Source organism: Puma concolor, chromosome D2, assembly GCF_028749965.1.
Source record: "Puma concolor isolate L17-30 chromosome D2, mPumCon1.1.hap2, whole genome shotgun sequence".
Taxonomy (NCBI): Eukaryota; Metazoa; Chordata; class Mammalia; order Carnivora; family Felidae; genus Puma; species Puma concolor.
Window position 1 is genome coordinate 21,933,070 of NC_141677.1, and position 23,449 is coordinate 21,956,518.

General features: G+C 38.8%; 1 protein-coding gene across 4 annotated transcripts in view; it reads right to left on the reverse strand.

Annotated features, from left to right (window-relative positions):
* Positions 1 to 23,449, reverse strand: part of FAM13C (family with sequence similarity 13 member C) — a 169,089-nt gene that overhangs the window by 136,919 nt on the left and 8,721 nt on the right. For all 4 annotated transcript variants that reach the window (XM_086679752.1, XM_086679753.1, XM_025917976.2 and 1 more), the window contains one exon: positions 20,719 to 20,920. In XM_086679752.1, the coding sequence (XP_086535878.1) occupies positions 20,719 to 20,793 (75 nt within the window). In that variant the 5' untranslated portion in view covers positions 20,794 to 20,920. The remainder of the gene's footprint in view (positions 1 to 20,718; positions 20,921 to 23,449) is intronic.

Below are 23,449 nucleotides of genomic sequence, written 5' to 3' on the forward strand. Positions count from 1 at the left end.
TTGAGCACCAGTGCCTGATGCTGAGGAATAGTCGTTGATGGATTTGGGAAACCTAAAGATTGGGATTAATTTAAGGGGAATGCCAGTTGAATTTCTGGAAAATAGGAACAAGAAAATATTTTTACTGAAATGCCCATTTCTCATTGTTTGCATGCTCATTTCTATAAGTGGAATGAGGCTAAGATAGTTTGGCCCAGGGAAGGGCCTTGAACAGCTGTTTTACTGAATAAATAAGAGACTGCCAAATACTAACAGCAGCTTGCATTTGCAGTATGTAAACTTTTCAGACTGCTTTCCCATCCATTAGCATAACTTATCGAGTATGTTTCTTAAGTGAGGGCATCTAAGTACTTGGAAAGAATCAGAGTTTTAAGTGTTTCTCTGTCTACATGATTATGTCTAACCATCTTTTATAGAAGATGGTCATGTAAAATTTAACCCAGACTTTTTCTTACAAATTCTGAACGAGCAAAAGCTTAAATCTTCCTATAGAACACTGAATTCCATCCAAGTGCTGAACAAAACACAGCGTCAGACAAGGGTGTTCCATAGCTTTCCACACTGGCCTCCAAACATGTTCCTGTATTAACAACGGACATGTATCTTTCACTCTGTTGAGCCAGTCATTGAGGACTATTAGGAAAGCCTAACTCTTCTCACAAAATGTGGAACATCTAACACAAAGAAGAATCATGTCATTCCAACATTTTCCTTTTAAAGATTTGGAGGAAGGGGAACCTGGCTGGGTCAGTTGGAAGAGCATGTGACTCTTAACCTCAGGGTTGGGAGTTAGAGCCCCATGTTGGGTATACAGATTACATAAATGAAATCTTTTAAAAAAAATAATAAAGACTTCATGGAAGTATCAGATCTCCCTCTGTCTTTAAAACATATAGTTCTGTTTTTAGTTGTGGTTTTGTTTTGGGTTTGTCTTTGGTGGGAGATTGTAGAAGGCAAGCAGAAAGAAGACGGGAAGTAATAGTATCTCAGAAACCAGAAATGGCTAGATGGATTTTAATTTCACAGAAACCTATTTTAAAAAGGCATTTTATAACTGGACTTAAAATAAACTGAAGTGAAAATGTAATACTATGTACTACACTATCTCAAAATAAAAATAAATTAACAACAGTAAGAAAGTTAAATCCTGACAAGAAATTATTCTACTGTATCTAAAGAGAATAGACATATTGCAAATAGTGGCCTAACATTCACTGCATTGTGGCTTTTCATCCATTAAAACAATAGTTAAGGATGACAAGTCTTTGAGGTTAGCTCCCCACTGTAATGCCCCAGAGACAAGACTTTGGGGGGATTCCACAAAGGTGCAAACTATTAGCTCCCTCTTCAAAGATCATCTACAGTGTTATCACAAAGCAGGACCAGCTCTCCAGAGATGGAGTCTTGTCTTACCAAATGCTCCCCAAACAGTCTCTGTGCCTAATTTCCCAATCAACAGTGATTAAGACTGTTTATCTCTAAATCTTTCATCAGGTTCTTCAACCACAAGTAGAATATGTAAAGTTTTTGCTTCAGAAAAGTTCTCTATTTTGAAAGCATGCTTCCCTCTACTCAGTAAGAGCAAATGACCCATGTAGGCTGAAGTGAATATTATAAGTAAAGGTAACTCAAGAAAAGTTTGCATGCGGACCTGAGAAAAGTCTAAGAAGGGTCTATTAGATCCAAATATCAATTGTAACATTGTTCATGCTGAGGAAGTTTTTATTTTGAAAGACGTTGTTTTTTTGTTTTTTTAATTTGGAAACCCAGCAATTATCTGGAATGAAGAAAGAACTAACACTCAGAACATTTGAATTCAAAAACATTTGGAATATAAAAGATATCTGGCATTTCAAAGCCAAATGCCCACAGCTCTGGGCTCCAAACAGTTTCCATAGAGGTTCAAGATAAAGGAGATTGTGAAGGGAGACAGGATTGCCCCAGGTGAATGAGGATGGGAATAAGTGAAGAAAGCCCATAGAAGTGATTGTGTGAATGTGGTCACATCACTCTTAAGTTAAAGCATCTCCCAGCTCTCCATTACCTACACTGTGCTTCTTATGTAGAGTCAAGTCCCCGGGATAGGAATGGCAGGTGATGTTCGGGGGAGGGAGGGAAGGAGGCCCGGGGGAGGGGGGATGCAAGCCCACAAGGGATACATCGGAGTGAAAGTTCCAGAAGGCCCCACTCCATAATATCACCTAGAAGTTTTCAATAAATACTTGTTGAATTGTGAGTTATCAACCTGACATAGTTTCTTGAGACATCAAATTTAAGTGAAGATTTAGAGAAAAAGTCCTTTTTCCATTAAAACAGATATATTAACAAACTGCAGGATTTGTAAAACTTTTTAAGATAACTTGTATATACCAAGATGTGTAGTTTCAAGATGTGTAGTTTCAAACAATAGAAACAAAGTCTAACTAATTTAAGCAAATAATAAATTTATTAGAAGGCTTACAGAGTAACGTAAAGGGATAGACAATCAGACATGAGGCTCTGAGGCTAAACCAGTGCTCAGAACTGGTCTGACATGGACATTTCTGCTACCACTGAGAAATCTGTATTTCTTTTTTTTTTAATTAATTTTTTAAGTGTTTATTTATTTTTGAGACAGTGCAAGAGACATAATGCAAGCAGCCGGAGGGGCAGACAGAGGGAGACACAGAATCTGAAGCGGGCTCCAGGCTCTGAGCTGTCAGCCCAGAGCCTGATGCAGGGCTTGAACTCACAAACCATGAGATCATGACCTGAGCCGAAGTCAGACGCTTAACCGACTGAGCCACTCAGGCGCCCCAGGAATCTGTATTTCTGATGTTGCTGACTCTAAGACCATTGGGTTATTATTTTACCTTTTAAGGAAAAAAAAAATAATAATGCTTATCAAACTCACAATGGTGATTTTAAGGAGTGTCCTGATTTCAGCAATATTAAAATTTGGGTAATATGTGAATCATAGGATTGATTAAAAGTGGTCACTCCTCCAGCATGCAATACTCACATCATTCACATCACACACTAGCGACAGGCTGTGACCATGACCACTGCACACAGCCCAGATCTCGTCTTTTGCTGTGTGCACTCCCACCTCAGGTTCTGCCCATGTCCTAGCTGAAAAGGAGGCTAGAAAGGCAAGGCATTTCAGCTTGTAGAGTGGGGCAGGAGGGAACAGATCTTGCTTCTTTCCCTCCTATGGGAAAATTTTCAAGCACAAAAACAGAGTTCAGATGCTGGGCAGCCAAAAAAGAATGACAAATATCCCCAATAGGGAGATTTCAAAGAAACTCCCTCTTATGGTAAAAGTTCAGTTTCCTCTGTGGTTAGAACTCAGAAGCCGAGAAAAATGTTTGAGAAGCACCAGAACAGGAAAACTCTTTTGGATGGGATCCGAGGCCTTTACAATCCAGCCTAGTTCTGTTCCAGTTTAGTATCCAGCACCCCACCCTACACCTACCCCGTGTCCAGGGATGACGGATTAGGAGGCAGCTCCACAACCATTGCCATTATCACTCAGGTCTCCACTCGTGGTGTGTTCCCTCAAATTAGAAAACCTCCCCCTTGCAATTTTTCTGGACTTGAATAACTACCATTTCACACCCTGGACTCAAACTCAGCACTTTGTGTGAGCTCTTTCAGACAGCCCCATCTTTGTTATCTCTTAGCATATTTTACATGTCTCCACTGTTAAAAGAAGGGGGCTCCACTCAACAAGTGACCAAAAAACTGAATTTATTGCTTGCTAAAGCAAGGGAGAGCAGCACGTCAGCATACAGGGCCCTTGAGCAAAGCAGAGAACGCTGATCTTCTACAGGGGTGGGAGATGCTTCCAGCTCAGGGGCTGGGAGACATCCAGGAGGTGGCATGTTTAGACAGCAGGGGACCTTCAGCTGCAGAAGCAGAGGTGGAGTGAGGATGTTGCTGACTGGCTGACCTGCAAAAGCACATCACTGGAGTTAAGCTGTTCGTGACTGTCTGGCTGTACTACTGTGTGTGTTGGTGGGTGTGGGGGCTGCTGTCACTGATGGGCGAGTTGACAGAAGCATGAAAGACTGCTGCCACAGCTATGAAACAGGTTCTGATATTTACTGGTAACCACAGAACAACTGGTCTCTCCCTAAAAGGATAGGAACTTCTCACTCTTACAACTGGGACAATACATTAGGACACTAATAGCTAGCATTTTAACATTTACTGAGCTCTTACTATAGACCAGGCATTCCAGTAAGTATTTTACAAGGATTATCTTATTTAATTATTGGAACCTGATAGGTGGGTGATATTATCCCTCATTTCACAGATGGGGAACCTTACGAGCCTCACTGGGATCCAGGTACAAAGAGGAAGGCAGTCCAGGCTGTGCTCTTATCCAGCGCTCAGTAAGGACTCGCTGACTGTTGCTGCTGTCACCCCAATGACAGTACACTCACCTCAAGAACAAGCACCAGCTCTCCCCTCCTTGTGCCCACAGCTACACTGACTGGTTCAGGGCCTCTCATACAGAGGCATCCTCAACATCTGTTGTCACAGAAAGAGAGAGAGGGTCCTGTATCATCTATTAATTCAAAATCTGATCTGAAGGTCAATAAGCTCTGTATCTTGCCATCTAGCCATGGCCAAAGTCAAGAACAAAACCATCACCCTGTACAAACTGTCAAAGACACTTGGCATCCATGATGGTAAGAAAGCAAGGCTTAAGAGAATACATTCTACCTGGTTTCTCCTACTTCGTAGACAATTCTCTATCCTTGATGCAACGGCTAAGTCTAAAAGTTGGTTATCAACTTGCCCAGCTCCCTCAGGTGACAACGTTCCAGAAGCCTAAACACCAGCTGCAGAAAACTAGCAGCTGATTATTTTGCCACTTGCTGCTCATGTGCAGGACTGCCCCAATCACCACTCCTAAGAACAGCGCTTCCATACCACCTGAAAAACAAGAAGTCATATGAAACATACCAAACCACATCCAAACCACAGCACTCAGCTGACAAAAGCCCTGTCATTAATGACAAAGATACATTGTTAAAATATGTTTCCTTCCACCACTCCTCAACAAGTACAGTAAGAAATCCCTCTGCAATTTATTCCTTTGTTTAAAATTATGTATTCTTCTTATGGTGCCTGGGTGTCTCAGCCAGTTAAGCATACTTCTCTTGATTTCCATTCAGGTCATGATCTCACAGTTTTGAGTTTAAGCCCTGTATCGGGCTCTGCACTGACAGTGTGGGGCCTGCTGGGGATTCTCTCTCTCTCTGTGTGTTTCTCTCCATCTCTCTCTGTCTCCCTCTCTCTGCCCCTCCTTTGCTCACGCTCTCTTTGTCTCTCTCAAAATAAGTAAATTAATTAAAAAAAAACAAAAAATAAAAAAAAATTATGTATTTATCTTATCCCAACCAATGAGAAGAATGTTTGATCACTTTTTCTCCTGAGCCCAGTTAGATCTTATCCTCCAAGGCCCCAGACACATTCACAATCTGTGGTAACCTATTCAATGTGTGTTTTGAAGTACACACAAATGTTTAATCCATACCCAAATCAACAGAAAGCATAAATCAATTTTAATACAACTGTAAGAAGTTATACCTAGGAATATTGTTCAGTCATTCAATTTATGTGGCCTTGAGTAAGTTACTGAACTTCTCTGTGCCTCAGTTTCCTCATCTGTGTAAAAGAATAAGAGTACCAGAACCTCATAGGGTGGTAGTGACAATCAAATGAATTATTACAGGCAGCACTCAAGACAAGGCTTTGCACATGATGAATACTCTTAATATGGTGTTGTATACTTGGACGCTGCTGAGAGTAGATCGTATGCCTTCTCACCACACACACACACACACACACACACACACACACAGAGTTAACTATGTGAGGTGCTGGATATGTTAATTATCTTGATCTTGGTAATCATTCTATACCATGTATGTATATCAAATCATCACATTGTACACTTTAAATTTATACAATTAATTTGCCAGTTATTCCTCACTAAAGTTAAAAAAAAGGCAAGGCTATTTATGTGCATAGTCATTACTATAGAAGTTATCATTACAGCTCTCCAGGTGTGACTCAGAAGGTCTGAGCCAGGGCTACAGCAGTAATGCTGACAAGGAGAGGACTCATGAGAAAGATATCCGGAGCTTGAGGATAAAGCCTTCAATGTCTAGCCTTCACTAGCCACGTCCAAAAATACAAATAAGATTGGCATGGTGCCAACCAAGCACAGGACTAGAGAACATTTTAATGTATATCCAGAAACTTCCAATTATCCAACCATTTTGTGTAATGAACTGCTTGACCCCCTGCCTTGCTCCACCTCTAGAAGAGTCCGTCTGATGCTTGGCCTGTGTTAAGCTTCAGGTCTCCCAGGGTCTGGGCTGGTTCTGTCCTCTGTCAAAGGAAAGGAAATGCAGCCCAGGTAACACAAAAACAGATGTTCTGTTTTTATTATGTCTGCCTTGTTCCTGTCCCCAACCCCTACTCTGTACCCCTCTGTAGTAATGGGATCTCAGTCACTCTGTATCCACATGGCTCTCTGCCCTGTCAGTCTGCTTAGTGCCCCATGTTCTCCCAGACTCTCACTGGGACGCTTGGAGCATTGGGCAGTCAGCCAATACACAGTCTAACTATTGGAAGCCCCTTGTATTAGCTTCTAGAACTATTAAAACAAATTACTATAATTTGGTGGCTGAAAACAAAAGAAACATATTATCTCATAGTTGTAGAGGCCAGAGGTTCAGAACCAAGGTGTAAGCAGGGCCACACTCTCTCTAAGGCTCTAGGGAGGAATCCTTCCTTGCCTTTTCCAGGTCCAAGTGGCTCCTGGCAGTCACTGGATTGTGGCAGCATGACTCCAATCTATGCCTCCATCTCCACATTGCTTTCCTCCCTGCGTCCCTCTGTGTCCATTCTTTTTCTCATAAGGACACCAATCATTGGATTCACGGCCCACCCAAAATCCACAATGATCTCATCCAAATTTTTACCTCACTTACATCTGCAAAGACCATATTTCCAAATAAGGTCACTTTCTGAGGTTCCAAGCGAACGTGAATTTTGAGAAGACACTATTCAACATAGTATGCTCCTCAAATTAGCAAGAGGGGAAATACAGGCCCCCTTGGGGACACACAGTCCAGCAGCACTGATGAGACACCACATGACTGAGCCTGGTTTGGCAAATCAAGCAAAATTGATGAATGGTTTTGCCTAAGAATGGATATTAGCAGTTTAGGAAGCAAATGAAAAGACCAGGTCAGTGTGCATAAGACAGGCCATCTCTGAAATAGAACATAGGTCTCCAAATCGCTAAAGCTGAAAAGTTGACATTCAAATCATTAATTTTGAAATAAGGAAGACAAAAGATAATTTGTATGTGTGTTAAAGACATAATCTTTGGTTTTATTTGCAATGAAAAAACCTCCTTTAAAGAATACAACATTAAAAGGCTCTGAGATAAATCACATTTAGCAATTAGCTCACGAGTAAATAAGAGGAAGCCAAAACAAACGAACTTCAAAAGTACCCTAGTTAGCGCCAAAATGTGCTCAGAGTTACAGCACTGCAATCAGACTCTAACAAATTCTAGATGTGTCATTTTGGAAATTTTAACCAAATAATAAAACTTTCTATGACAGGAAAATAAAATAATGCTCAAGTATGTTTGCATCTACTGCATTTTCTGACCTAAAAAAAATCTTTAAAAATAGCATCTGCAAAAACTTTCATTATTTTATGAACTAGAGTTTTATCTTCTATGCTCAGAGATTAGATCCCTGTCTCTTTTTCAGCATGAGCTCCCTGCTGCCCCTTCATCTGATGCCTACCTCGAGCCTGCCCCAGTCTTTGCATAGAGTTGATTACTCGTGGGGGACTCTATCTGGGCTTCTTACTTGTCTCTAATCCAGGAGACCCCCAGGTTACATAGGCTACAACAGAGCTCACCAGATTCCTACCCTGTACATGGCCCAGGAGAGGCTTTAACGTTCAGATGCTGATTCCTCCTGACACTTCATCACATTAAGAACCAATCACTGAGCTCCCATCTTGCTGTTTAGCATGAGGTAGAAGTGGGATAGAGATTTAATAGGGTATCTTGTTTTCTTGTCCAGTTCCACCTTAACATTTCATATCAGGCAGAAAAGGTTCCAGCTGTCAAAGTCTTTATTATTAATCAGTAAAATAATAAACAATATTTTTAAAGGAGCCCTAAATCATTAGTATATGCCTGTGTTTTATTTAGAGCTAAACTAACTCAGTCTTTTGTTCAGTGCTTTTGTCCTTCAGAAAGAGCAATATTCAGATCTTCAGGGGACCAGGCTGTCTGGTTCCTAATCAAGAGTGAGTTTCAGTCTGTGGCAATGCCCAGGGAGAAACAGACAGAGGCAAGAGGTTGGCGGGAACCACATCCTTCTGTGGATCCACAAGCACAACATTTAATGATTTTCCCTGGTGTTTTTAAGTCTGGAAGTTTTTATACTTCCAGTATAGTTAGTGTTTTCTAGAGTAAAATGCACTAAAATACAACCACACCCCCACCACACTGAGGTACTGATTGAAAGAGCTTTAAAGTTTGATGGTATTCTTTTGGTTATTTAATTTTAGTTACAGCTGAAAAGCCTAAAAATATAACATTGGAATGGCCTTTCCTATTGGAAATTTCCCTGACGCATGCAACATTACTAAGCCAAGCAATCATAATATTATAGTTTGGGGTGTTAATGAACAAAAGAAGCAGAGTTGAGCATTTTTGTTCCTGCAAAAAATCCCCTAATTGTGGCTACAACTGATTAAGCAGTAAAAGTCGCAGAGGGCTCAGTTATAAAAACAAAAACAAAAACAAAAAAAAGATTCATAACAAAACCAAGCTGGGCGATGTTGGGTGGGAAAGCAAAGTTCCATCATGACTCAAAGACCACCAGTTACCTGTGTCTGGATGCAATCACATAATAAAATAATACTCAAAATAGTCAAGCCATCCTTGTGTGTGACACTAGCCTCAGTCTAGAGCAGCAGTTTCCAAGGCAGCAATCCCTTGTCAGGCCACTTATTTCCAGTAGAATTAATGCCCAAAATACGACACTATTGTTGTCTGTGTCTTCCATCAGTTACACTGTTTTTGATCATTTTAACACCAAAACTGACTAATCAATGTCAGGCTTTCTGTGGACTTAATAACAGCAACTGTTCATGGCAAGTAGGGGTCAGTGGGATAAATTGTCTGCAGACTTCAAAGGGCAGATTTTCAAACATTTTTGCCATTGTATCCAATTTTTAAGGCTTTAAGGCTTTAAGCCTAAAGAGTAGGCTGCTTTTTCCAGGGTGTTTCATGCTGTTCAGATACTAAAAAGATATAAAATAATTACTACAATTTGTCACCTACACTGACTTCCTATTCCTTCTTTTACTACTCTAGAAGGACTGAAGTAAAAGAAAGATCCTAATGCATCAGGCTACATAGGCACAACTGGTTACTTCTACCAAGTTGAAGGTAAGTGAGGTCAGATATTCTACCAGGTGAAGGTAAATGAGGTCAGATGTGCATGTAATTCATTCTTGATACAGTCGCCAAATTTAGTAAATAAAAACACAGCATGTCCAGTTAAATTTTTTTTTAAATTTTTTTTTCAACGTTTTTATTTATTTTTGGGACAGAGAGAGACAGAGCATGAACGGGGGAGGGGCAGAGAGAGGGAGACACAGAATCGGAAACAGGCTCCAGGCTCTGAGCCATCAGCCCAGAGCCCGACGCGGGGCTCGAACTCACGGACCGCGAGATCGTGACCTGGCTGAAGTCGGACGCTTAACCGACTGCGCCACCCAGGCGCCCCAAGTTAAATTTGAATGTCATACAAACAATAAATAATTTTGCAGCATAAGTATGTCCCATGTAGATATTTGTTTACACAAAACTCCCATTCCTATTCCAAACAATATCTACATGGGACATACTTAAACTACAAAATTATTCCTTGTTTATCTGAAATTCAAATTTAGCTGGGCATCCAATATTTGTTCTGGCAGCTACATGTCTTACAAAATATGGAGCCTAAAATTGTAGGCTTGAGGTTGATATGTTATGTCTCAGTCCCAAAGTGATATTTAACCATGTTTGATAAAGTTTGGATTGGCAATTCTTAGTTACCCGAAATGTCACTTCATTATGTTTCTGCTATCCAGACTTCCCAGCTTTGCTTCCAAGCTCCAAAACAGGCTGTCGAAGTCCCTGCTAAACTGTGTTCTTTGCCTAAAGAACACTCTGCTCTTGAATAAATATCACCAAGTACATAAGGATGTGAATTTGCATATCTGTGTGTATGCAGAAACTCGGCTTCCACATCTGACAATATCCAAATCGTCAAATCTACTTTCTATAGGAAGTATTATTTTTGGATGAGATTTTAAAATGCCTCTTAATCACAGAACCACAAGTTTAGCTGGCATAAGCCAAAGTCACTACATTCTTATGACAAGAGTAAAACCATAATTATTCCTAAATAAAATAATAAAATTGTAAACTCTGAAGTTTCATTTGGCTATACAGAAAAAAAATCAATTACTAAACCTATCTTTTTCCTGATAATAATGAAGCAGGTGCTTAATTGAAGGGGTGCTTGTCTAAAATTCCAATTTCTGCTCAAAGCAATAACAGTATGTAAGTCCTTTGGTGATACTTCATTAACCTAATTAATGTTCTTCTTCTTCTTCTTGTAGTACTTGACATTAATAACAATACCTCAGTACTGTGAAGGACTAGAAGAGAAAAATACCAATTAACTTCTTGCTTGAGGTTATATGCTAGTTTGAGTAGAAGATGTGGAAGTCATTAGTGCTGCTGGCCAATAATTCATTCCTCACCCCCCATTAGAATACATTATAGGATTGTACTTCCTAATCCCTTCTCTCATACATTTGTAGTTATGGGAGAAGCACATGACCAGCTCTGGCCAATTAGTAAAGAATGTAAATACTATATGCTGACTTAGGCCTGAAGCTTCTAATTATTGGTGCAGAACCCTCCAGGACTCTCTTTTCTCTCTGACTTTGAAACCAGCAATGGTCAAGACTGTGATTGCTCCATTAGTCTGGGTCTTTAATTGACTGCCATGATCAGACACTTCCTGGTGACCAATGAGGATATGTAGTGTGCAAAAAATGTTGTTTTTTTTTTTAACTACTACCTAGTTTTGCTTAAACTGCTAAGGTTTTGAGCTGTTATTGCAGCATAGCACAGGCTGGTCTAACTCAGGGGAAATGCAATTTTTGAGGCTTTAGTGCATATAAAACATTTTATACACAATTTTTTATCCCCCTAAAACTTGAGTGTTTAAGTTTAAATCATTATCACTCTTTATACTCAACAAACTCTTAAGGTAGGTTCAAAATATCATCTCTTCTTTACAGATGGAAAACAGACACTTAAAGAGCTGATCAGTAAACGCTTAAAGTCGTAGAGAAAGTAAGTGGCTGAGAAAGAATTTGAACCCATATCCATCTGGACCTATAGACCGTACTTTTCACTACCTCCCTATACCACCACTCAACTCTTTTGCTCTAGGATTTATTAAAGAAAATTTCTACATAGTAGAGGGAGCAAGACTTGGAACTCCACAGAGGGCCAGCAGATGCCAATAAAGACAAAGATGTCCTATGGATGTTACTCTTCTTTCCATGCATTGGTAGGTCTTGACTATGGGCTGAATTTATAAGGCTATATAATGCTAAAAGCCATCTTTGGAACAATGTCATGAAAATTGGAAGTTCTTTAATTCAGAATTTATTTATCTATGCAAAAGATACAGAGGAAGAGGCATAACAGGACAATTTTAAGAGCCATTCTATGTGGGAGCCATCTGCATACCCATAAATATTCCAGGCAGCATAAAAGTAGAGATCAGTTCTTGCCATTCTCTGCTGCTACACTCAAAAGAACCAACATCACCAATACCTTCTTCATTTTTTAAGGAGAATTTTGTAACGTCCATTATAGGTAAAATATCATTTAGCTAAAGGAGACCTGAGTTCTACAATGTCAAAGTTTCAAATTTTCCATTGCTTGTAAACTTGTCTCAAACCAGTTAGTTACATTGTTTTGAACACAAACTCCACCTGAGTGACATTTTTTTTTAACTTTTGAGATTTAATGCCCCGGCAAACAAGTCACGTCACTTAGTTCTAAGATTCCTTCATGTCAGTATTTAAGGAGCATATTTGTATATTTCAAAAAAAAAAGTAAAAGTTATTTTACAGACATTCCAGGTTCCTTCCTAAAAATATCTTTCTTCATCAACTCAATCATTTAACAACAGATTTGTTGTTAATTCAAAGAGGAGTATCAGACTCTAATACACTATGAGAAACCAAAAATCCAAGCATCAGCTCAGATGGTCTCACTTTGAAGGACTGAATATTTCAGATTTCTGTTCCCCTGAATCTCAGCAATTTTACTTAGAGGAGTAAAGGAGAACTTGGAAAACAAACCCAGAGGACTATCTTTCTTTATGACCAGTAAAGGACATTCCAAAAAATCCATAACAGGAATTGAAGTAAAACCTCCATGCTGCAGCTGCAACACCATGCAAGAAAGATAATGCAACACAAACTCATGAGTCAAAACAATTATCTGAGGCCCATTGTTAGGATCACAATGAATTCATCCTTTTGACACACTCTAAAAAGTAAGCCCTCAGAGGCATATTCAGAACTTAAGTCTTCCTTTCACTAAAAAGCAAGTGAAATTCTAGTTGAAGTTCATTTTAGCTTTCTGGTGCTCTCAATTTCAAAGTCAATCAGCTGTACTGGTTTTCTTGCTTTACAGTTTGCACTTACTTAGTGTTTCAGTAATATATTAAGAAAAATGTACATAAAAGAGAGCTATAATTTGAACAGAATCTTAGTTCCTTTGGTGGGAAAATGACTCAGAATTAACTATTGTCTCTTAATTTAGAGTCTAACACAGAAAGAATTAGAACTATACTCTCCAAAAGCAGAAATATAGTAAATACTTCATAGTTAAGTTATTTTGCCCGAAAAGTGTTTAGGGGTTTTTCATTTCTGCAGAAACATTAAAATGCAAATTTCACAATCAGACCTGGATCCCTTTCCAGCCTCTTAACACATCTACTGGAGCCAAGTGGAGGAAACCTAATGCTGATGTACACCAGACAGAACAGCTGGTCTCCCCAGGAAGTAGATTAGCAGTATGATTGCAGTACACAGCTCACTGCAGAAAAGCTTGCTGTATAGCCTGCTAGTTTTTGTCTTCTGCTAAAATAGCCACCAGAGGGGAGGGCAGAAAGTTGGTGCATCGCCTGATGCCAGCTGGTAGGGAGTGAAGATGATAAGACTTATTCTACCAATGCTAAATCTACATGCCTTCTGGACAGTTATGAGATCCAATACAGGAAGTTGGTTCTGTTAGTCAAGTCCAATCATCCCCAAATCAGGTTGTCAGGGATTAATATTATAGTAATATGGAATTCTTTTTAATTTTTCACAAAATATTATAATAATCTATTACTATGTTTATTTTAATCAGTAGGAGAATGTCAATAAATATGGATTTTTATTAAATAGTGGGTTTACACATTTTTATTGAATAATAAGGGAAATGTGAATACTAGGAATTAATGTAAGACAAACAGTTCCAGAAAAAGGTAGATATTATACCAAGAACAGGAAAGACTGATCAAGACTGGTGGTGGTCACACACAATAAACAGAAAGTATGTGTGGAGGGAGCCTGATAATAAATCAACCCCAAAGTTTTCCAAGATGATGAATTACCCAGATATACTAAAGGGGAGAGATGAAACTTTCAGAGATCACTGTTATTCATAATGAGATATAAGGAACAACTACATTTTTTATTGAGATAAAAATTACTTATAACATTATCTTAGCTTTAAGTGTACAACATAATAATTCAATATATGTATATATTGTGAAATGATCACCACAATGTCAAGTTAACATCCATCAACACACATGGTGACCAATTTTTTTTCTTGTGATGAAGACTTTTGAGATCTACTCTCTTCACAACTTTCATAGTCACCATGCTATACACTATACCCCTAGGACTTATGTATTTTCTATTTGTAAGTCGATACTTTTTGACCACCTTCACCCATTTCATCTACCCCCCCTCATATTTTATGTAATATATCACAAAATATTACAGTATATGTAATCTATTGCCTTCAATCAGTTCTCCTCCCCAGAAAGAGTAATAAAGTACTTTGATAAGGAGTTTCTGCTTTAACACAAACTCACAAGTCCTATTTTAGCCTCAAGTGAATCATATCAATGAACTCTGGTATTAGCATCAATAAAAGCTGACCTTCCAGGAGACAAGTCATTAAATGGTTCCTTTCCAACCTATTCTTTTTCACAGCTCCCTGTTTAATGAAGATAGGGATAAACAAGCAGGAAGGAAAATTGCAATTGATCCTGGTTCAAATAAATAGTCTCCTTATTTCAAATATCTTAACTTCTTTGAGAACATTCTTGCATTGTCTTCCTGATTCCTGGACTTTTATTGGACTAGCAAATATACTTAAAGCATTCTTCTTTTAAATCATTCATATATAGTGGGTGTAAAACTATAATCAATCATTCATACCTGCACAAAAAACCTCAGATTCTGTTATTTTACCCAGGGTTCCTCAGAGAAATGGCAAGGCCAGGATTAAAGAAAGGTTGCTCATAGTGAGATTTGAATCTAATCCTCCGGAAGTAAAATTTCTGAATCTGACTTTGGGATTGGTAAAAAAGGTACAAAAGATTAAAATTTCCAATGGCAACCCTCTGGCCCCTTCTCCCTTCCACATACTCCCATTCCCAACCTGGTTAGGATCAGATTGAAGATCCACTCTGGGGTGCTGAATACAAACTTTGTGACAAGAGAGCCCAAAACGGCAATAGGTAAACTCTTAAAATGGTGCCCTTCAGCTTCAAAAAGCGTTGTTTTTAAGTTCAAGAAGGGTGAGCTCACAGAATCTACACAGGTGTTTTTGGGAAATGGTGATCATAACCAACCAGTTAGAACTGTGTATTGATGGTGGCAACAAGCATTGGGCAGAATTTGAAGCATAAGCTTCAGTTCCCCCCAAACAAGTCCAGCTTTACAAACAGAACAGCTGTCTTTACCTCAGTGCATGGTAAATCTGCTTAATGTTACATTTATCTTGTGATTGAAACTCTTATGAAATAGTTCTATCAACTTCTTATATCTTTGTTCAAGTCCACGTGGCATTTTGCCTGATGATATTAGCCAAGAACACTATAGTATTCTCAGGGATAACTGTAGTTATTATTTAAAATGCTGACTTGTTCACAGCTTTACTTCTTTCATTTGAATCTAGCATCATCCAGGTTAATGGTTTTTGTTTTGTTTTATTGTAGAGGGAGGGAGAGAGAAAGAGAATCAGAGAGAGACAGAGAGAGAAAACAAGTGAGGGAGGAGCCAAGGGGGAGAGAGAATGAGAATCTTAAGCAGGCTCCACGCTTAGCATGGAGCCCAACGTGGGGCTCAATCCCACGACTCTGAGATCATGACCTGAGCCAAAATCAAGAGTCAGAAGCTCAACCAACTGAACTACCCAGGTGCCCCCAGGCTAGTGGTTTTCAGAGGTGCACATTAGACTCTCCTATAGAGTTTTAAAAAAGTGCAGATATCCACAATTTACACCAGATTAATGAATATTTTACTTCACATTCTTGGCATGTTCTTTCAGGATTATTATATCTCCAGGTTTTTCCCTCTGTAAAAATTATGTTCATCTATTCTGTAAAATCATAAGTAAACACTCCCTGACTTCTTTAAAAATAGACTTACTCATTATCCTTTGAAACATCCTAATTTGGGGGCAATGATTTTATTATCTTGTTTTGCATGTCACATCTATTCATTATTCTTATTATGAGCTCTCATCAGACTTTTCACATTTGCAAATGATTTGAAGAAAAATAATCACAACTATTTTCAGTTTCTGTCATCCATACATGCTTGTTTTGTTCAGATGCTTGCCTATAGCTTCTACTATCAGCACCAAGCCACAATTTGTGTCTTCAACAAAGAATACTCTCAATACTACCATGGTAAAGGACCAGATGCTTCAAACAGTTGGCATTTTCAAGAACAGGGTCTTGGGTACAGGAATCCGATGACACCAATGGGCTGAGTCAAGATATACAGAACTTGTCAAGAAGCTGACAGCTTTATGCTACTGCTAACGCAAGATCAATAGGAACAAAAATTAATTACATAAAACTGAATGGATTGAAAAGGTAAATTTTATTGTAGTTATTTTTGGAATATTGTTATCGTCTTTAATGTTTATTCATTTTTGAGAGAGAGCATGAGCAGGAGGAGGGGCAGAGAGAGAGGGCAACAGAGCATGTGAAGCCCAGCAGGCTCTGGGCTGACAGCACTGAGACAGATGGGGGTCATGAACCATGAGATCATAACCTGACCTGAAGTCAGACACTCAACTGACTGAGCTACCCAGGGGTCCCACAATATTTTTATCTTAATGTTCTATTTACTGGATCTAAAAAAAAAGTCCTTTCTCTACTTCACCTTACAATTTAGTAGATTGTTTTATTAACCATATTTTATTATTTTCTGTATTTTTTTTCAACGTTTATTTATTTTTGGGACAGAGAGAGACAGAGCATGAACGGGGGAGGGGCAGAGAGAGAGGGAGACACAGAATCGGAAACAGGCTCCAGGCTCCGAGCCATCAGCCCAGAGCCTGACGCGGGGCTCGAACTCACGGACCGTGAGATCATGACCTGGCTGAAGTCGGACGCTTAACCGACTGCGCCACCCAGGCGCCCCTATTATTTTCTGTATTTTTGATGTACTGGCATCTAGAGCCTCACTCATGGGAAGTAAATGCCTCTTCTAGGGCTAGCCATTTCTTAGAACATATGAAATGACTTGCCCAGGAACAAGCCTTTCACATGCAAACTAGCCAATCCTGAGTCCATACTTGGAAACAACTCTTCTACCTGGCTCGCACACTCCAGAAGGCAATATTCCTCTGCCCTAATCATATGAACCAGGTACTAGAGAGCCCCTATACCTCACACTCTACTGAAATTATTCAAACTAGTCAATTCTAAGACTGCTTTTCCCTACCTCGCCTTGTTTTTCCCATGGAAACCACATAAAGGCCTCTGCCGTGCTTTCCACCTGCCCCTTCTACTTCCCAACTAACACTGGTGCCTTCCCTCTGTGGCCCTGTATGGCATAGCATGCCCCCTCTCCTCTTAAGAACTAGGAGTAGGAATCTTTTCAAATGGCAGTCATCTCCTCATCTATTCACCTCACCATACCTGAATAATAATAAATACAAACTATGTTTTAAAATCATTCTATTATGTAAACCAAAATAAAATATTTAAAAATGGTATCTGAGCTTCGCTGACCTGAGAGTTCAGAAACTCACTCTGTATCCTCACTTTTAATTGCAATAGGGTTATTTCACATATTCAGTAATAATCTGTCTTCCTTTTTACCTGAATATAATTGAAAAAATCTGTTATTCAACTAACATCTTGCCTGGAATGCTGTCTTGAGAATAATTTTCATTGAATCAGGAAAAAAAAAAAAGGCCACTTTAAGGAACAAATGTGATTTTACTTATGAAGCCTGTGCCTACAGAGTCTTCCTTGGATAACTGGCCTGTTATCTGGCTTACAGGGTCCAATCTTACATGTGGTAATGATGGTCACTTCCTGGCAAGGTAGGAACCTAATGTTATTTTGGGGACCTGAAGAAGAGAGAAATTTATCCAAGTGCCTAGGTACTGCAGTTGAAATATAATGGATGGAGTTTCTTGAACTTGTCTTCCTTGCCTTGGGATTGCAAATAATAGAGGCATTAATGAAATTCCCAGAGAAAAGTTAATTTTGTAGTTATTCAATAGTGAATGGCTTTAGATTTTGCAAAGCATACTTAAGAAGACCTATATGGTAAATTAACACTCTTGCTATGCTTATGTAATTACTCAGGCCAAACCTAATGAGACTAGCCTTATTTTGTGATTAAGAATAATCTTTCTTTGAGATTATATAAATTATAAATGACTTTGAAATTTAGTAGATACCCTGGCTAGCTCATCCATCTGGATAATTTTTGCTTTTGTCTATGAATAGGGTATTTTACAAGGCTATAGCCACAGAAGTGAACTTATAGATATTGACCATAATGCAAATAATTTCTCATGTCCAAGAGAAAGTAATTGATTACCACCCAATGGATATTATAAGTTTTGCTAATTTTGTGTCCATTTGGAAATTTATTTCTGTAATTCTTGTCAGACTACAAATGTGTGATACTTTGCATTCTCTTTTGAACTGGTTGTAATATCTTACTGATTCCCTTATTAATTAATAATTTAAATAAAATCTTTGATACATATTTATTTTATAGTTGTAAGAGAGTCATGATTATATTATTTTAAAATGTAACTTTCACAACTGATTGAGAACACACATTTCACAAAAAAAAAGATGATACAATCATGTATACACCTCTCTTACCAGTTTTGAATCATTCAACAAATAATACTAAGTGACTACTGAATGCTATAGATACAAAGATAGACAAGGACTGAATCACTGACCTTAAGAAACTTGCATCCTACAAGCTAACATTCACTCAACATTTATCTAGCTTCAGTGACCAATATTACAAAACTTTAAGGCAGAAAAGAAAAATTACATTTATAAAATTCTCCCCAAAGTAGTCTTTTCTAAGTAAGTAGTTACTGATTCGCAGCACAACATATCAGCATAGGAAAACAATTCCAGAGTGAAATCGTAGGTTTTATATAAAAATTAAGGTGTGAGTAGGATAAGGGATTAGGTAAAGCACTAGATCTGGGAATATCTGTGTACCGCTTGTTAGCAACACTGTGCTTTTATGGAAAAGACCTTCCACTCAAGTTCTTCCAATTCTGTTTAGAGACATTATGTAATCCCTCTACTCCTTACTTTTTCCTTTACAGACAAAGATAATACCCATTCCGTGGGATTGTGGTAAAACATGGTACATGCCTGGAACACAGCAAATACTGAAATACATGTTAGCTGATTTTATTAATAGTATTACTTATAGATTCAGTTTTTGCTCAATACTCAACCAGTGTAAATTCTCTGTACCCAAAGAAAATAGGAAGAATGAAATGTGTTTCAAATTTCTCCCAAAGATGAATGATCTAGTATTATAAAAGTTCTCTTAGTCACTGGAGGGGGGAATCTCCTTGTGTGGGTAGAGATGTTAGGAATGAACTGGAAATTCTACCTGCACTCCAGGATTCCACTGCTGTACTAGCAGCAAAGACAATACAAGTATATCTTCAGATATCTTCCTGTGTATGAGCAATGGATTGGAATTGCATGCTCCATTAGCACCTTATTACAAGTGACAGCTATGTAATTTCTGCGAGCCAGATTATAGGATGACAAGAAAGAGAGCACTCTAGCAGAAATGGCTGGTCATCCAAAGCCCAGAGTGTCACAGGTGACCCTTGGTAGGAGATTCAAGATCAGAGCCTCCCTGAAACCCATCAGACTCTGCAGGCAGCCCTTTGGGTACCTGTATCCTCCCCAACACCACACTTCTAATCAGATTAGGTGCATTCAGTAATAGACAGGGTCTCAAGTTTATGATAACTCAAATAGTATTTCACACTCATTTCTCTCTGAAAGTCAACTCAGTTTAAAATAATTACAACACAGCTTTATGAATGCAGAGGGTGTTTTCATTTTATTGCAAACTTAACTGACGCATTAAGAGGTCTTAATGCTAAGGAAGAAATTAGATAAAAATCACAAGACAAATAAGAAAATAACAAGGTCAAATAAAGTGTTCAGCTAAAGTTGTTCTAATAGGAAGATCACCTAGTGCCCATTTGCTATATAGGACTGGACTTAAAATTATTATATAATTAATCTATTATGCTTGGAACCTCCCACATTATCTTTAAGACTTAAATGTTAACAAAAAAGCAAAGTTAATATTAATGAAGCACCTGTGTCCCCCAAACTACATTAGGTGCATTACAAGTATAATTTCATTAATTTCCTAGTAAGATTAAAGTAGATTATATTCATTTCATCTTTTTTTAAAAGCATCAGAAATTATTTGTGGAGTTTTTAAGATTTTAAAACATCACATTCTTTGCTACATACCTCTACACTTAGAGAAAGTTTGAAAAAAAATAGAAACTGTAAATTTATTACCCAAATCAAGTGAAAAAAATGCTTCGTTCATTCATTTAAACACATTGACCTCAAAGAACCAGATGCTATACACACATACAAACTGGCACATGCATGCACACTTGAATATTTATCCAAGGCTACTAAATTGCAGCCTAAAGTGAATGGCTCAGAGTAAACTTGGGACTTTTGCTGAGAAGAATATCCAAATGCGGGGCAAGAGCTACATGACCTGGATAAGTGAAGATGGTAGGAGATCCTCCTCTACTCTCCCCTGCAAAGATTGCAGCGTCTCCTTTGAACCTATGCCAAAGCCCAGTATTCAAGAGTATCAGTTTGAAAGGGCGCTAAATTATCAGCCTGCTCAGAGAACTGTGCTGGGTGGTTTGCGCACTGACACCTCAAGATGCCTCATCACTTCCTGAAAAATAAGGTGCTCACACAGCCTGCCAGAGTGTGGCAAAGGCCTGGAGGTACAGCCCGCTACCTGACTTTCTCCGTGGCTCCTCCCGCTCTCTGCCTTGAGCAGGATCTTGGGCTTCCGGGACTTGAAGTTGCCCATGCTGGGTCGCAGCACGCCGTCCACCAGCAAGGTCTGCTCTACATGCTGCTGTGGCTCCCGAGAGGGTGGTGCGGGCTCCTCTAGGAGAGCCCCGGCTTCGGGGTAATTTTCTTTATTGTCTTCATCTCTAAAACAGGAAAGGCCCAATTTAGAAAGCACCCAAAAAAGTATTAAACTGCTGCGGGAAAGCGAGGCTGGCATACTCATAGCTGCTCTATTTATATGGTATCTAGCAAAATGTTTAGAGTAGACTTAGTTTCACAGGAACAAGAACCGAAGAAATGTGAATTTCACTCTTTAGATCACTCCATAGTCCCTTCTAATCTTTGCTAGTGAATACATATTTTTTTGTTTGTAGTTGTGACTTTGTGCATACGATCACATCTGTTTTTAATTTTCCACTTCAAGATGCTTTCATGTATATATTTTTTTCTCTCACAATAATAATGTGAGATTCAGGTTAGAGATCATCATCCCAGTTTTATAGAGTAAGACTGTAAACCTCAAAGATTAAATGAAGTGCTTAACAGAAGGGCTAATTCACCCAGACCCAGAGTGGTAGCTAGGTCTTCAGACTCTCCTGCATATATGTCTTTGATTTAAGGCATGCTATTTCCTCTTCCCTGGCATGTTTGTAATCATCTCCCTACAGTTTTCAAAGGCCTCTAGAAGTTTAACAGGGTCTACTTTGATAGGAAACATGCTACTTGAAAAAAATATAAAACAAGGGCCAAATTTTACCCAAGCAAACCATCTGACAATACCCTCAGTGCACACTCGAAGATCCTGTTGTCAGGCTTTCATCAGTGAGGAATTGCTGGAGGTGACTGAATGGGCTGGCGTTACCTCCATACATTTAGTGCCGGGGTGGCATTTTAATTTTCACTAAGTAAGCAAATTCATACAGTATCACCCCACTGTTTCAATTTCCTCCAAAGGAGTGACATAACACTTTTATTTGAAGTCATTAATCCTTCTTAAATCTAGATGCATTTCATATTTTTATTTTGCTAAGAATCCAGGGATATAACCAAATGGGGCATTCACTTTATACAATCAATATCCTCAACCTCAATCCACTGGCGATCATTTGGTACTAGATCATGCAATTCTCTAGGAGTGACCACTTCCCGCAGGTGCTGTTTTTCTCTCCTGCTCCCTGATTGGAGAACCCATAAAAGAGATTTTGACAAGGTCAGTTAGGAAGCAATTCCTCATGGTTCAAGGATACCTAAAGCCAAAAAACAAGACCAGCAAACAAAGGATTTCTGTGCCCCTGTTCAAGATGCCTTTTCACAAGTAAAAGAGAGATTAAATTCACAGAACTGATATTGAAAGGATGAACTCCAGTTAGCCTCTGGGAAAAGATCAAAGCAAACATCAGGATAGGAAGTCTGGCGCAGACTACACCTATAGGGTGTAGTCAGGCAAGGCATGGAAATAAAACTATGTCAAACAGTTCATCTTAAGCCTCAGAACAAACTTCATAATGCCTGATAAAGGAGAACCCAACAAGTGAAACAATTCTTCAGTATTAGTAACTGAAAAAAAAAAATTACAAGTCAGTGCCAGTGACACTGGTTAATATTTTCCCTTAAGATCGGCTAAAATTTAAAAAATTCTAACTCACTAATGGATTTGGAAAGTGATGTGAAACCATGAGTTGGAATTGTACTGGTTCATTTGAAATTTCTATCACTGGAAACAAAGAATGTTCATTCATGCACTCTGTGTTCCCCGGTGAGAAACAAAAGGAATGGCTGTCTTTACAGTAAACCTAAATGGGTCCTCATTCAAGGAAAATTCTAGAATATTCAAGAATAAGTGGGAAAATGTCAGTTTTCAAATCTAAAATTACTCTTTTGATACACTTATTCCTAAAATAATACCTGGACTTCATTTTTACATATTTTCAAGGTGCCCCCAATTTATAAAATCATCTTGTTCACCTCCTTGACTTGAAAAACAAGGAACATGGTCAGGGGGAGCTAAAAGTATCTTTCTCTCATTACACAAACTTAGAACCTAAATACAAAAGTCATCTTTAGAAATGTCTTTCTAACCCGTTAATGGTTCCTCAGAACCTCCAAAACAGAAAAGTACAAGTTATGTAATTTATGCCACTTCTTATTGGAATCATTCATAACTGAGAATGAACAACTAAGTGGTGTTCTGAAAAGAATAAGAGTCTGAAAGATCCTCCCACATATTAGTTGTGTCACCTGGTCCACAGCGTGTCACCTCTCTGGTCCTCATCCTAAGATGGATGTCTCTCCACCTTGCAAAGACAAGACAGTCCCTATGAAATACCTGTCATAGGAAGCTGGCTCAAGGCCACAGCCCAATAAATGGGAGCTATTGTTATGCTCACAGGGCTTTAGCCAAATGGTAATTTGTAAAGAAAAAACTGAGTGCCCTTTTTAGTCTCTCCAATACCTCCAGGATAAATTCCAAACTCCTTAGCAAGGTACAGAAACCCTTTGAAATCCATCTTTGTTTATCTCTGGAGCTTCAGTTCTTACCACTCCTGGCCTCCTCACTCCCACAGGCTCTCAAGACTCCTGCCATCCTGAACTGCCTGCTATTCCTACGACCCTCTGTTGGTTTTCCAGTAAGTTGCTCCCTCTGCTTGGTGGCATCCTCTTTTTCTTGGCCT